Below are 16680 nucleotides of genomic sequence, written 5' to 3'. Positions count from 1 at the left end.
AGCCCTAGGACGGATCCTCAGGGCATCGCGGTCTCTGCGTGAATTGCCGGCAGACCAAGGGGGGGAGCATAGTTCCTGCCAGGCTCAGGTGCTGGTCTCGCCCCCTAGTGACCTCTGTCTTCTACTTGAGGAGCACATCCCACCTTCTTGGTTTGGTGAGACAACAAGGCAGAATGGTGAAACAGTCACGTCTTTATTCATACTACAGAAGCAGCCCCAAACGCTGCTCAGCTTCTATTTATCTGGGCTGCCACTAGTCAGCAGCCAATGAGATTAAACAGTAACTTCCCACCTTAAAATGCAAAGTAACAACTCTGGAGACCAGCTGTCTGGAGTTTAACCGTAACGGCTGTTAACCGTTGCAAACACAGTTTACAAGCAACTTATCTCAATACATAACAGGCTTATTCAAAGATATTGCATATACACAGTGGCGTAGCGTGGGTTGTCAGCACCCGGGGCAAGGCAAGTAATTTGCGCCCCCTAACCTGCTGGGTGGCCGCTGCACTGTCCCTCCCCCAGATAGTCCCTCGCTCTCTCTCCGCACCGCACCGCACGCCTGGCACCCCCCCTCCACAGTGGACAGTGACCCGGCGGCTTGGATCGGATTCGCACAGCCAGCACTGCTGTGAGAGAGAGTGAGCCAGGCAGGGGCAGAGAGCTGCGAGTGCGAGTGTGCCCCCCCAGATGTTGCGGCCGGTGCGGCCGGCCCCCCTTGCACCCCCCACGCTACGCCACTGCAGGGGTCGGCAACCTTGGCTCTTTTATGACTCGCGGACTTCAAATCCCAGAATTCCCGAGCCAGCGTAGCTGGCTCGGGAATTCTGGGAGTTGAAGTCCGCGAGTCATAAAAGAGCCAAGGTTGCCGACCCCTGTTACCCAGGGGAATCTCCTTTTGTGAGGAGGACTCATCCCTTCCCAGGCCCAGATAATTATAGCTCTCTCCGCGCTGCAGTTCCCAACCCACGGCGAGCGGCAACGGGGCGCGCTTCCCTTCTCTAGCGCGCTCCGGAAGCCAGGAGGAAACTGACCGGCTCCTTTTACGGCGAGGGACAAGCCGAGACAAGCCCGGTCCCCCCCTCACCTTCCTGGCCTCTCCGCAGGGCTAGCGCTCGGAGAGGAGCTCTCTGGACAACCGGTGGCTTCCGCCGGGCAGAAAAAGCCGGTTCCGATTGGGCGGGAGAGGACCGTGGGGGGGGAGGAGGAGGAGGCGGAGGAGGCGGAGAGGAAGAGAGTTGGGCTTGCAGCCATGAAATGTAAACCCAGGCGGGGGGGAAAAAAAGCCGCTCCGGTAAGTTGATCGCCCCTGCCTTGGCGAAGGCTGTCTTCGGTGGGACTCGGCTCGCCCCAGGGACCGGATGACTTTGCCCGAGGACCGTGGCCAGCCTAGGGAGACGTGCCCTCTTCCTTGCCTTCCTCGGATGGCTGCGGCGTGCGGGCCGAACGGCGTGCCCTAGCGATGGACACGAGTACGAAGAAGTTCACGGTGCGCAGGTTTTTCTCCGTCTATCTCCGCAAGAAATCGCGCTCCAAGAGCTCCAGCCTCGGGCGCTTTGAGGTAAACGTCTCGGGGGAGCGGAGGCCGCCTGGCAAAAGTTAAAGGAGCTCCAGCCGGGCCTGGCTCCCCGGAGCCTTCTAGGCTGGGCAAAGAAGAGCGCCTCCGACTTGTGGCCTATGGAGTTTCCGGTCGGAGCGGCCCGAAGGAGGAGTCACGCTGTGTGTTTGTGTGTGTGTGTGTGTGGGGCGTCAGGCCCTTCCCGGCTGGGGCTCCGGTGCCTCCGCCCTGCCGGATCCCGGCGCCGTCGAGCGCGCCCCCCCAGATGTTGCGCCCGGTGCGGCCGGCCCCCCCTGCACCCCCCACGCTACGCCACTGCATATACATAGGAGCAATTATCAAGTAGAGTGCGATATGCCACAAAATATTACAGCAGGGAAGATTCCACCAAAATCCTCCATTCTGTTTGGTTCAAGAAGCATTATAAAGCCACTGAGTCTTCTCCATCATTACTGGGTTGTACTTTTAAAATATTTTTTAAAAGTATTTTACTTAGGTAATGTACTTTTTATTATACAAACTGATGATGTTACTGTTCTGTTCCAGCCTATGACTGGCCCTGTTGGAATGTCAGGGACAACCCCTTTTTATATTTAATAGGCTGGAACTAATCCAACCAAATTTATTTGCAAAAGCTAAAGAAAAAAGTTCAAACAAAAGTTAAACAAATACAGACCAAGACTTTATCAGAAGCTCTTCAAACAGTTGCCTTCAGCAACCAGCACCTCCCACACATTCCCTTTTTAAACAGCAGCCTCAAGGCGTGGCTTCTCATTGCCTTCTCCCGAGTTGCCTCATTGCTTTCCTTTGCTCAGTTCTGCTGGATTGCCTCCTGCTCCTAACGTCCCTGAACAGAGCCAGCTGTGGATCGTCTTCTTCCAATCTTTCAGGCTCACACAGCTGGGTCTGAGGAGGAACAAGATGGGAGGGGCCTGGCTGAGAGTTCTGCGGTGCATCAGAACCTTCCTCTGACACCAAAGGCTCTCCAAACCCCTCCTCCTCCTCCTCTTCAGAATTGTCCGACTCAGCTGCTGAATCCACAGGCTGATGCTGTATCACAACAGTTACCTAGTTTGCGTAGTGAAACCTCTGCAAGAAAACAGAGCATCAAGGACCTATCATGTCAACACTGAGCTACAAATATTCTCTTTTATTAGTAAAATAAGTTGGCTCTGTAAAATCCTCTGAGCTTGCCAGTTCTCCTGTTTGTATATGGACGGTCAATATTCTATCAGTGTTGTTGCTATTAAAGTATTCTGTGTCCTAGGAGCCCTGAAAAATTTCCATTTTTTTTAAATAATACCCAACTGTTTGCCTCCATCTCATATTCTGCATCATTTCAGGGAATCAAAACTAAAACCATTGGGTATGGAATGCTCTGACATTCCTATATCCTAATTTGGGGGAAAGCTTCCAGAGCTTTAACATGAGGTCACCCTTTCTGTGCTTGCTGAAAAACATCTATTGTGAACCAATGAGAGATAAAAGAAAGCTGTAAATCTCAAGTACAAAAACAACCCTCCCTTTTCGCAAGTTCACTGCTCTGTTTTAAACCATGAGACACACAGGTCTGATTTAGGGCAAGGGAGTGAAAAGTAAGCCAAATGACATCATGCTTTTATTTCTGGTAACAGCAACTAAAACCAATTGTGAAATGTGGGATTTTTGGAGGGGAGTATTAACAAACTGCCGAATTCTTTCTTCACTTTTGATTTCAAATATGCTTGCACTGCGATAAATGTCAGCAATGTCAACATGTTTTACAGATAGCAGCCCCTGGCTAACCTTGACATGTTGAAAAGTAGGATCAGATCTGGTTAGCACCATAAAATCCCATAAGTGTTGGCTAGAGTGGAAACTTGAAAAAAACTGGAATACATTCCCATATCATTGCCAAAAAGCAACATGGACATCCCCATGTAATCATTAGGGATCGAGCTTGGCTAGAAGTAGACTTTATTTTGCACAGGTCAGGTGTGCTAAGACCAGGAAGACAAACTATTTTTTGCTCAATGATTAGAATACAATTGGGGAAAGTAAATATTCAGGGCACTTCTACCCCCAGTTCTTTGCAGAATTCAAAAACAGGCCTGCCCCGCCTCATTGTTGGCTCAGCTGGGAAATGAAGAACTATCTTGCCCAATGGGACCATTGGAGTGTACAGTAGTAAATGGAGGAAACCCTATGGATAAAAGTCATTGAAAGATCACAGGGAAGGCAGAAGAGATACAGCATGCAAATATTTTGAGTGAAAGGTTAGGCCAGGGGTAGGCAACCTTGGCTCTTTTATGACTCGTGGACTTCAAATCCCAGAATTCCTGAGCCAGCATGGCTGGCTCAGGAATTCTGGCAGTTGAAGTCCACGAGTCATAAAAGAGCCAAGGTTGCCTACCCCTGGGTTAGGCTATAGAAAGAGTCACAGAAAGATTTTCAGACTAGAGCAGGTTGTGTCCAACAGTGGCAACTTTAAGACTTGTGGACTTCAATTCCCAGAATTCCACAGGTCTTAAAGTTGCCAAGGTTAGATACCCTTGGACTACTACAGCATGTAAGGGGAGGGAGTTCATATTATCATATCTTTGAGTTACGAAGTACAAACAATAGAAGACCGGTCAAATCACTCTTTGAAATCAACAGAAAAACAAATGAACTGATCACAAACAAATACATTTTAAAAAGAACTATGCAACAAATGGAAATATTAAAAGAGCAATGAATTTAAAAAGCATCAGTTCTTTTCTCTTTGCACTCCCTTCTCTCTATATATGTACACATGGCCCCGCAAATCCTAGCTTCTGAAGATGTACTACACATGTACTGTAATGTCCAGCAGGTTCAAATGTGGCCTATGATCATTACTGTATACCCCCATAGGCAGGAAAGAACCATGATTCTACAGCAGAAGGTATACTTTCCATGCAAAAATTACTGATTGACTCCACTCATACAGTGGACATTGCTCCTCCTGAAAAGGAATAGAAAACATTGCTAAGGTAAGGTAAGGTAGGGTAAGGTAACATAAGGTAAGGTAAGACAAGACAAGACAAGATAAGACAGACAGGACAGGATAGGACAGGATAAGATAACCTTTATTGTCTTTTTTTTTACTGTGGGCACAACGGCACACATCAAAAATGAAATGTAGTTGCCCGCTCTCAGTGAAACACATACATGACACACCTAAACATACTATATACAACACATGCATAGACACACACCCTACATATACATAACAAATAAATATTAAATACTGTCCATCTTGAATATATAACAGAAGGAAGATGCTTAAGAGTTCACAAGATTAATGCTGTATGGAATGAAACTATGGCTGAATCTGGATGTTCTGCTACAGATACCACGAAGCCTCCTCCCAGAAGGTAACAAGGAAAACAGGTCATGAAGAGGATGAGTAGTGTTCCAGATAATCTTACGGACCCTGCTCAAGCAATGCTTCTGTCCTATCTCCTGGATGGGAGGGAGGGAACTGCCAATGATCTTTTCAGCCATCCTCACCACTCTCTGCACCGCCTTCCTGTCTGAAGCAGTGATGCTTCCAAACCAGACTGTGATGTTGTATGACAGGATGCTCTCGATCATCCCCCTGTAGAAAGTGGTAAGGATAGGAGAAGGAAGATGTGCTTTTCTCATGCAACGCAGAAAATGCAGGTGCTGCTGTGCCCGCTTCACCAGTATCTCGCTGTTGAGCAACCAAGCCAGCCTATTCGTTAGCTGCACACCCAGGAATTTTATGCTGGTAACCATCTCCACAGGTTAATCATTAATGCACAGAGAAGTGTGGCTGTACCTGCCTTTTCTGAAATCGACAATCATCTCTTTGGTTTTTCCAGTATTTAAAACTAGGCTGTTTTCCTTATACCAGTTCACCAACCCCTCAACCTCCTTGCGGTAAGCATCCACAATGTCATCATGAATAAGGCCCACTACTGTTGTATCATCTGCAAACTTCACAATATGGTTGATGGCAAACCTAGCACAACATTCATGGGTCAACAGGGTGAAGAGCAGTGGACTTAGGACACAGCCCTGAGGAGAACCTGTGCTCAAGAAAATGGTGTTAGAGGTATATCTTCTCTAGATCCAGATCTTCATGTATCCTTGATTCCTCTTTAGTGGTCCCTTTTTATTGTTCTTTGAGCCTGTCTTCAAAGGATCTCCTTCTCGAACAGGGAGTTGGACTAGAAGACCTCCAAGGTCCTTTTCAACCATCCCATTTATGTTCTATGTCTGCCACAAATTCTGACATTGGTTTCAGTTATTAAACTGATCCAATGTTTTTTCGGTCACTTTAAATATCATAGCCCTGATCTAATATAGTATCAGACAAAACAAATCAAAATAACTGACAATTTTTCTCTTCCTAAATGTGATGCACAACATTTAACTGCACACTTCACATATGATATTCCTAACCTTTCTGGCAAAGCAGCACAAACATTGGGTACAAATCAGTAGGATTTTCTCCATGCTTAATTGATATAAACAATACTGTTTTCACAAAGGTCCCATTTTGTGGCAAAATAGTATCCAAGCATAAAGGTAAAGGTAAAGGTTCCCCCGCACATGCATGCTAGTCATTTCCAACTCTAGGGGCCAGTGCTCATCTCCGTTTCAAAGCCAAAGAGCTAGCACTTGTCCGAGGACGTCTCTGTGGTCATGTGGTCAGCATGACTAGACACCAAAGGTGCACAGAATGCTGTTACCTTCCCACCGTAGTGGTCCCTATTTTTCTACTTGCATTTTTACGTGCTTTCGAACTGCTAGGTTGGCAGAAGCTGGGACGAGTAACAGGCACTCACTCTGTTACGTGGCACTCGGGATTCGACCTGCCAAACTGCCGACCTGCTGATCAACAAGCTCAGTGTCCTAACCCACTGAGCCACCACGTCCCGCATTTAAATATGCTTTGTTTAAGGCAGAGGCCGGTTACTTTTACAGATGCCAGGTATCACTGTATGATTTAATGCAATGTTGCAGGCATCAAAAGGTAATTTTAAAAAACTGAATGTAAAAATATGCCTCAAATCTCATGGGATTTGCTAATCTCATGGTATCTCAGTCTCAACCATTTTATATGGCTGCCCACCTCAAAGGAATCAGGACTAGCATCTTGAAAATCAGCGAGTGCTATCTAGCATAACGATATCTTTGAAGGATGAATACATCTTTTGAAAGATAACAATAGCTATAGTACTTTTCAGTGTTAGAATAGATGTTCCTCATTTAGGCGGTGTCCCCAAATATAAACAAGCAATTTTCAGCATTTTAATTCAGTGGCCTTTCCTGAAACCAAATAATGGAACTATCTTCAATGCAAGTCATAAGTCTTGGGCTCAGATACCTCTATGTTTGTTGATCTATTAGTAATTGTTAAATGTCACATTTCCAGATAAATAAATACATTCTCATTACTGAGCATAACGCAACACAACAATCACAGAATTGTTCATTCAGAAAATAATCTCAGAAATCAACCCTGAGTGCTGGTGGTGCAGTGGTTAGAATGCAGCATTGTAGGCAAACTGCCCACAGTCATGAGTTCGATCCTGACTGGCTCAAAATTGACTCGCTCAAAATTGACTCAGTCTTCCATCCTTCTGAGGTTAGTAAAATGAGGACCTTGATTGTTGGAGGCAATATGCAAACAATGCTTCTACATGTAAATTGCCCAGTGAGAATAATAATAATAATAATAATAATAATAATAATAATAATAATAATAATAATAATAATAATAATAATAATAATAATAAAAATAAAAATAAAAATAAAAATAATAAAGTTGGAAGGGACCTTGGAGGTCATCTAGTCCAACCCCATGCTCAGGCAAGAAACCCTATACCATTTCAGACAAATGGCTGTCCAGTCTTTTCTTAAAAACTTCCAGTGTTGGAGCATTCACCACTTCTGGAGACAGGTTGTTTCACTGGTTAATTATTCTAACTTTCAAGAAGTTTCTCCTTAGTTCTAAGTTGCTTCTCTCCTTGATTAGTTTCCATCTGTTGCTTCTTGTCCTGCCTTCAGGCACTTTGGAGAATAGCTTGACTCCCTCTTCCTTGTGGCATCCCCTGAGATATTGGAATACTACTATCATGTCCACACCACACACCCCATCCTTCTCTTCATTAAACTAGACATACCCAATTCCAGCAACCGTTCCTTATATGTTTTAGCCTCCAGTCCTTAATCAACTTTGTTGCTCTTTTCTGTACTCTTTCTAGAGTCTCAACATCTTTTTTACATCATGGTGACCAAAACTATATGCAGTATTCCAAGTGTGGCCTTACCAAGGAATTGTAAAGTGGTATTATTACTTCACATGATCTTGATTCTATCCCTCTGTTAATGCAACCTAGCACTATGTTGGCTTGTTTGGTAGCTGCAGCACACTGCTGGCTCACATATAAGTGATTGTCCACTAGGACTCCGAGATCCTTTTCACAGTTACTACTTTTGAGCAACATACCCCCTATACTATACCTATACATTTGTTTTTTCTTGCCTAAATGTAGAGCCTTACTTTTTTCACCATTGAATTTCATTTTGTTAGATAGCACCCAGTGTTCGAGTCTGTCCAGATCCTCCTGTATCTTAAGTGTCTTCTGGAGTGTTGGCTATTCCTACCAGCTTGGTGTCATCTGCAAATTTGATGAGTTCCCCATCTGTCCCCTCGTCCAAAACTTTGATGATGTTGAAGAGCACTGGGCCCAGAACAGAGCCCTGGGGCACCCCAATACACACTTCCCTCCATGTAGATGTGGTTCCATTGAGGACCACACACTGAGTACGGCCAGTCAGCCAGCTATAAATCCATCTGGTGGTGGTGCTGTCTAACCCACATTGTTCTGTCTTATTGAGTAGTAGGTTGTGATTTACTTTATCATCGCCTTACTGAAGTCCAAATAAATTATATCCACAGCATTCCTCTGATCCACGAATTTTGTCACTTGGTCAAAGAATAAGATTTGTCTGGCATGATCTGTTTTTGACAAACCCATGTTGGCTTTTAGTAATGACTTTGTTTGCCTCTAGGTGTTCACTGATTCGTTGTTTATCTTCTCCAGAATTTTCCCAGGTATTGAGGTCAGGCTGATAGGTCTGTAATTTCCTGGATCCATTTTTCCCCTTTTTTGAAGTGTGGTATATAAGCCTAAGTGCTATTGTTAGTATTATTGCTATTGCTAATTCTATCTTGATTCAGTGAAGGAATTCAATGCAGAAGAGCATTCTAGATTTGTGATTCTATAGATTCTCCCTCCAATAAAGGAAAACCTACAGTATTCACTTACATGGTGTCCATTTAATTCTGAGGTTTCTTAATATTTAGCATAATTTTGATACCTGGTAATTTTTATCAGGTTCTAGCTTTGTTTTTATTGTTTTTTATTATTAATTTACTATTATTATTATTATTATTATTATTATTATTATTATTATTATTATTATTATTATTATTATTATTATTATTTGCCTCCCATCTCTCAGTTTGAGATGGCTCTGGTTTTTTGAATGGAATGGAATGTTAGGAAATATAGGGCTTCCTATTCTTCAGAGACATTTATACATCCTCACTATATAAATAAAAAGTATATTGTATATACATACATTAGTATTCCCAAGAAAGTCTAAATGTCCTTCCCTTCCAAGGGAGGACAAACCAATAATATGAATGTAACTGATGACCTAATCCCCAAGAAAAAAAAGCAAAAAAAACATTCGGTTGCTGGAATTCTCTATTCAAGTCTATAAAACTTTCCTAAACCTTTGAAGAGGCCTGGCCTTCAAAACAGCTCAGACAGGGATTGGAAGCATCCCATTCAACAGGAATGCCAGGTAGCAAGCAAACAAATTAGCTACTCTAAAGGAACATATCTACAGCTGCATAAGTCTCCATTCCAGGCTCAGATGTTGAAGAGAGAAATTGTAAAAGGAGATGTTTGCTACTGCCTTTATTTCATTGTTTTATTTACTTCTTTAGCCGTTATAATTTGATTTCATAATTTGACAGACTGGAGCTACAGGGGAGACTGTACAACATTTGTTTTAAAACCCTATCCCTGAGAATTTAAAAGAGATGGTGTGAATTAATTAATTCAGTTTTCTTATTCCTTTGTCCATAATGGCCTTCTGACACTTGCAACTGCATGTCTGCTTCCCACCTCTCTGCATAAAGGGCTCACAGTACAAGTATCATGTAGAAAGGCAGAGCTCGCGTCAGCATCTTTTAGTTTCCACCAGATGGCGCTTGTGTGTTTTCCCCAGATGGTCCTCCAATATACATGTATGGGTAGAATCTCTGCAAAGAGCTTGTGACTGCAGCCGCAATTCTCTGTGTATTTGCTACCAGAAGAGATTCAAGAAGCCTGTAAACAGGGCACTTATAGGTCTGGTTTCAGTCGCTCTCTCTCAGTGCATATGCGTATGTGTATGAAGGTATGCAGAGCTAATTTGTACATAAGAATGTACAAATCTGAATGTACATAAGAATCTGACCTCGGTAGATCTAAGGCAAGGCTCTCAGTTGCAACCTTACTCTTTTCATCCCTAGACTGCAACACACTGCACAAGTTTGTGCTAAAAATAAACCTTTCAAAAAAAAAAGCTGAAATGTTTCTGATCCAGCTCCACACTGCACTGATGGGCATACCTCATACAATCCTTTGCGGTCAGAATAATATAGAGATAAAATTCTCTGGGGCATAAAAAAGTTCAGCCCTGAATTAAGGGCTGCTCAAGACTTTCTACTGTCTGGGAAAATAAGTTGTAGGCAAAATAATATTCTGTTCAACAACAAGCAGTAGATATAAAACCATCTTGGAATTAGGGCTTTCTTGCCAGAGCCCCAATGTGGAGATAGGTAGACAACATTTGGGGGAGATTAATGGTTTGTGACAAAGCAACTGATATCAAAAAAATACACTTTTGGTAAAACTGTTAGGGCAGTGCTTATCTACAAGAGTTCCTGTATTTTAGTACACTAGAAGGCAAACATTATCATTAGGAATTCAGTTTTTTATTGCCCCAATGAACTTCTCAGCAGGACTACTGGATGGAAAAATCCCATCCAGTAGACCCAGATTGTTGGGGGCAATTAAGCTGACTTTATAATAATGCCGCTTGGATGTGTGTGAAAAAGCCCTAATAAGCAGGCATAAACATAGAATGAAGGCTACTGCTAAGTTTGTAAGCCGCCCTGAGTCTTCGGAGAAAGGCGGGATATAAATGGAATTAAAATTAAAAAAATAAAAATAAAATCCATTCTGTGTTCCTCCTTACATCTCTTTACTCAAGCTTCTTTCTTCTATTGGATTTGAGTCTTCATTGGCCACTGATAGAATCATGCCAGGTAAGAGTGTTATGTATTGGGCTCAATTGTAATGCCACAAGGTTAGCTGGAGCAGCTAACAGCTCTCCAGCAACCCAGACTCCAGGTCTCCAGTGCTGCTATTGGCTGTCCCTAGGCGGCAATGGTTGCTTTAAACCTATTGGCTACTGCCTAGGGGCTAGGCTATAAATTACTGCTAGTTGCAGCCCAATTCTCAATTCAGATCCTGCAAGCAATAAACCATGAGCTTTCCTGAACTCACTTGCCTCATCTTCTTTCCTGCGCGAAGAACCTGCGACATAACAAAGAGAACAAATGAACAGAGTTAATAGATTGGGAAACAATTCAGAACCTGTTCCTTGAACACTTTGGAGAAAGGGGCATTTTTTTAAAATTAGAGGGCCTATCCCAACTTTATAATTGGAACAAACTCTTATTTTCAAAGATAGGTCAACTGACATTTATGATTAGAGTCTATTTCAATAGTGGAAAAGGAAGGAGATTCACCCATCAAGAAACTGAAGCTTTTGATTTGTGAGGCAACAACACGTTCCCTGTGGTGCCATAAGGATAGGATTTTGAAGTTAAACTAGGCTCCACCCAGATGAATGGGTAAAAGGTTAGTAAGCCCCAGTTAAGACTGGCTTGTGTTTTAAAGTTACTGAACTAATGTACATTAATATCTAAGGCAGGATAGATAGAGCCACAGTAAATAGAACAGTGATACTGCATAGCTACATGCTATAAAGTTCACGCTACATACTTTGGTGAGTTTCCTATCTCAAAATGATGGAAGTTATGCCACATGTTTTCAACATTGGTGATCAAAAGAAAATTCAAAGGTTACAAAATACAAAAGGGACCAGGGGCCAAGCTGGGCCTGGGATCATTGACTGCTCACACATGATCAAAAAAGAAAGGGTTTAAAAGCAAAACTTATAGTATGAGCTTGATAGATTCACAAATAAAAAACTATTCCAAAAGTTAACAGCTCTTCTTTTCATAATCTGTAAATTCTTAACAATCCAGGATTACTATTATTTGGAAGCTGGATATGTTGCAAGACCTTGTTTCCCAAAAGCTACACAAAGGGGGCAGGCAGTTAAAATAATGGCAGACTTTTCCATATGCTTATCAGGAAATGGAGCGAGTGGGCACAACAATCCAACAATCTCTTTATTAATCAAAACAGTTTCAGGGGAAAAAAATCTTACATATTTGTTACTGTGTGGCAGAGGTTGTGTGAACTGGTCTTTATAACTGCTTTTCTATGAAATCAAAGACATTCACTATTTAATATGCAGTCCATCAAAGCCACTGTGTGAACAGCACACAGCCTTTCAATGTGCAGTAAGGACTCCCCAAATCCAACCTTTTCTATAGCTTGGCATCTGATTATGGGGAATAAGATTCTGAATAATGAATGGCCTTGAAAAATGTTGGGTACTTATTAAGACACTGAAATTGTCACATCCAACCCCCTGGGTGTGGGGTGGTTAAGAAAAACAATTTGTGCTTGCTATATAATTATCCACAAAAAAGAATGACAATTGAGAGTGGCGGAGGAAAGTCTCAAAGAAGTGCCAGTATAGCATAGCAAGCAGAGGAACAAAATTTTGCAGTGTTGGCTAGGCTCTAAAGGAGAAGGAGGCCGTTGCCTCAGGCAGCAGATACTGTAGTAGAGGGCAGAGATGGAAGTCTCCTATCTCTTCTGAGATTCTTCCTTGTTCTGTTGCAAGCCAGCATTATGAATACTAGACATCTCCTGAGCTCCCTAAAAAGCCTTATGCCTCTGATGTGATGGAGGCCACAATTTTATGGCCAGGATTGGAGAAAGTTCGATCAGCTTCAAGATATGGACTGAGGAGGAGCTGCCCTCTTGTCTTTTGACCCTTAGATGAAAATTTTGTTGTTACTTTGAGACAACTGATGGTGCAATAAGAACAAGTAATGCTTGCTTAACATGCATTTATGTATCTATAAATCAAATGTCATAATATATTACAGATTCTGTGTGGCAAGTCATCAAGGGATGGACTTTACTAGTAAAAAAAAATAATAATAATTTGTACCTTCTGACTATTTGGATCCATATGAAGTAGCAACCCTAATAATTTGTAAACCTGATTTTGGATGACATACTGCTTTGATTATTAACTAAGTTTAAAACTTTTTTGTAAAAAGCATTTAGCTAACAAAACGAGGTGGACGCTGTGGCCATTTAAAACATTCAAAATCCTGTCTTTAAAATGTCAGGGTCCTCCATTTGTTTGATGGTGCAATAAGAACAAGTAATGCTTGCTTAACATGCATTTATGTATCTATAAATCAAATGTCATAATATATTACAGATTCTGTGTGGCAAGTCATCAAGGGATGGACTTTACTAGTAAAAAAAATAATAATAATTTGTACCTTCTGACTATTTGGATCCATATGAAGTAGCAACCCTAATAATTTGTAAACCTGATTTTGGATGACATACTGCTTTGATTATTAACTAAGTTTAAAACTTTTTGTAAAAAGCATTTAGCTAACAAAAGGAGGTGGACGCTGTGGCCATTGAAAACATTCAAAATCCTGTCTTTAAAATGTCAGGGTCCTCCATTTGTTTGTTTATGCTTTGCCCATTCATTTGCTAGACTGGATCACAAAGCATTCTTTGTAGTGCAGGGCAGAGAAAGGGAATTACCAATTCAGGACTGATTTTCCCTACCAATCCCCAGCAAGAACAAAGGATTCTTTTCAGCATTAGCTGTTCTTTCCAAATATCCACCCCAAAAGACAAGCTCTTTTATGTCTAAATGGGAATTCACAAAGCAAAGAAGAAAAGGATAGCAAAGAACTGGGGCTTTGAAGTTCAAATGGATTTCCCTTCCTAAGAGCAATGTTTTTAAAACATGGTTTTATAATTGTAGCCTTTTATAGTTACATATTTATAAGGCAAATATGCTCGTACACATTTACAACCCAAATAATTCTGTAAATTGGGGATAAAAGTTACTGATACAACGTAACAGCTGTTAGGATTGGAGAGGGACAGATAATATCACGTCTGGGGAAAAACAGAGTCCTGAGACCTTGGGCTAGCAAATTATCTTGATATTTTTCCCGTGATATGGCCTCTCTCGTTTTGTATGTATCACTCCCCCTAATAACTCTATAGTGAGCATTGACAAGGTTGTACACAAAATGGAGGCACACTAAAAAACAAGAGATATCAGAGAGGCAGTATCCATAGGCAAAAAATGTAAGGAAAATAAAGGCAATATCTAACAGTAGAAATGTCTTCTATTGGGGAAAAAGTACAGTACTAAACCATGCTGTACCTCTTTAAACTGTTGCATGCAAATAAAATGGAATTTCAACATGCTGTAGTTTCACTAGGTTGAAATGGATGGGATCACAAAATATGAAATCCTACAGGTATGAATATTTACTTGAGTTTGTCAATGCGAACTCAGTCTAGGAATGCAAACTCAGTCTAGGGGTTTTTCAGATGTGGCTGGAATAATTCTGTTTGTCCTCGACTGCTGTGTGACATTTCAAGTCAATTAGACAAATCTGCAAATTCAGGTCTGAGACAGCCTTTAACTGCATACTTTATGGCTATAAACCTCTTCTAATTTATCTTTCTTTCTCCACCCCATTCTTTCTTGAATAAATTCTGCAGAATTTACACAATTTTTTTGTTTTGTTTTTTGGCTACAAAATATCTTTATCTCTTTTCCTGAAAGAAAACATGTTATTTAAAACCTTGTTGAAAAAACATATTCCATAAAAGAAACCACCTGGGTAGGATATATTTCTAACAGCTCAGCTTAGTCCCATGATAGTCTAATATTTAGACAAACAGAAAATGTACATTTTTCCATCCTTTACTTTATGAATTAGATATTATTTTGACCACTGCTATATATTCTTTTTGGGGAACGAATGCACTGAATTTCTGTTTGTATTCAAACCCATCATTACTATACAAATAATTTATTTACTATATGTCCATTATGTCTGTAACTTTATCTCTGTAGCTCTTCCAGCAATCATATTCACATAAAAATTGTGACTGTACACAGTAAATGAGATGTTAAATTTGTTAGTGATAATGATTAAAAGTTCAAGAAAGAAAGTGCAAAGACGAAATCACTTGCTTCAATTGCTGGAGGCTTATACCTTTTATACAATGAACACTTGAGTTATTTTTATGAATAGTTGACCTAGATTTTCAGCTTGAATGAAAATGTCCACCTACAGTTCAGTAAAGTCAGAAAAGCTTATGTTCCTTAAAAGCTTTTAAACTCAAAATGAAAAGCAAACCTCAATGACAAATGAGACAAGCAATGTCATACACAAAAATTTAAATAGGCAATTTATACAAAGGCATCCCATTTCAGGCTTCATTCTTCTTAAAATGAAAATGCTATTTGTCTCACTTATAAGATCACTGAAGTTGTTGATGGAAGACATTTTGCAATCAAAACAAATAAAACACTCATGATTATAGTTATCACATAATCTTAAAGATGGGCATGACAAGACTTGATCTCATGAGTTTCTTTATTCAATCCTTGATGTCTTAAAAAGGACAGGAAAAAATACCTCTTTGAGACCCTGTAAAGATTCTTATTTATTATCTTTATAGCCTTTTTTTCTTATATAAACTCTAGACCAGGGGTCGGCAACCTTAAACACTCAAAGAGCCACTTGGACCTGTTTCCCACAGAAAAGAAAACACTGGGAGCCGGAAAATTTGTGTGTGTGCGCAGGGGGGGGGCTTGATTGAAGAGTTTAATTAAAAAGAAATAAGAGGCTGCTGTGCATGAGTTTTTTCTCCCTCCCTCTCTCTCTCTCTCCCCCTCTCCCTCCCTCCCTCTCCGATCTTCTGCTCACCTGGCAAGCTGGCTTCATGCTGTTCTCCTACAAGCTGACACACATTCTGATTGGGTTGGCTCTCTCCTGCCCTTGGTCTGCCAGTCCTCTTCCCCCACTAAGTAAGTAAAAGTGTGTGTGTGTGTGTGTGTGTGTGTGTGTGTGAGAGAGAGAGAGAGAGAGAGAGAGAGAGAGAGAGAGACAGAGAGAGAGAGAGAGAGAGAGAGAGAGAGAGAGAGAGAGAGAGAAGGGAAGCACAAGTGCCTCTCTCTGTCTCTGCAAATGGCGGAGGAGGACTGGGAGCCACAGTAGAAGGCTCAAAGAGCCACATGCAGCTCCGGAGCCACGGGTTGTCGACCTGTGCTCTAGACAATATGCCCCCTCATTTTATTATCAAAACAAGAGCTGTAATGTAGATTGTGCTAGGCACCTGGTTGAAAGTCATCAATGAATTCCATGGCTGAATGCAAGCTTGAATCTGATCCCAGTTCAACAGCTTATCACAATCTTCCTCAACCTTGGCATACACAAAATGTGCAGATTTTCACCAGCATAATTTTTGCTAAGATTTCTGGAAACTGAAAACCACATAAATGAAAGACACCAAGCTGGAAAAATTTGCCTTACATTTGATAGAAATAGTATAATGAATCCCTAATAGTTGCTTCATGAAGGCAAATCAGCTTCAGAAGGAGCAATTTTTTAGTACAACATATACACAATTACCTTATTATTGGGTCAGAACATTGATCCATCTGCTCTACCAATGCAATACTTTGGTTCCAATCTGAGGCAGGAAACACATGAAAATTGTAGTTCTAAAGCAGGGGTGTCAAACTGCCGGCCTGCAGGCCAGATGCATCATAGCAAAACCACACCCACCCCATTGCCAGCAAAGGTAAAAAAGTTACGA

At 41.5% G+C, this 16680-nt stretch overlaps 1 protein-coding gene across 16 annotated transcripts in view; it reads right to left on the bottom strand.

Moving 5' to 3' along the window:
* LOC310639047 (uncharacterized protein) overlaps nt 1-16680 on the bottom strand; it is a 49796-nt gene that overhangs the window by 13084 nt on the left and 20032 nt on the right. For 5 of the 16 annotated variants that reach the window (XR_014492218.1, XR_014492225.1, XR_014492228.1 and 2 more), the window contains exon 2: nt 11161-11190. The exons of 4 other annotated variants lie outside the window; for them this stretch is intronic. Coding sequence is in view for 2 of the 12 variants with exons in the window: in XM_083360416.1 (XP_083216542.1) it covers nt 11161-11190 (30 nt within the window). In the remaining 10 variants the exon portion in view is untranslated. Of the gene's footprint in view, nt 1-2231; nt 2645-11156; nt 11191-16680 lie in introns of all 16 variants that reach the window. 7 more of the 16 variants (XR_014492220.1, XR_014492224.1, XR_014492227.1 and 4 more) reach the window with 4 other exon arrangements.

This window comes from Vipera ursinii, assembly GCF_947247035.1.
Source record: "Vipera ursinii genome assembly, chromosome: 1".
NCBI classification, from domain to species: Eukaryota; Metazoa; Chordata; class Lepidosauria; order Squamata; family Viperidae; genus Vipera; species Vipera ursinii.
Note: the sequence above shows the minus strand (reverse complement) of the source record. Positions and strands in the feature narration are given on the sequence as shown.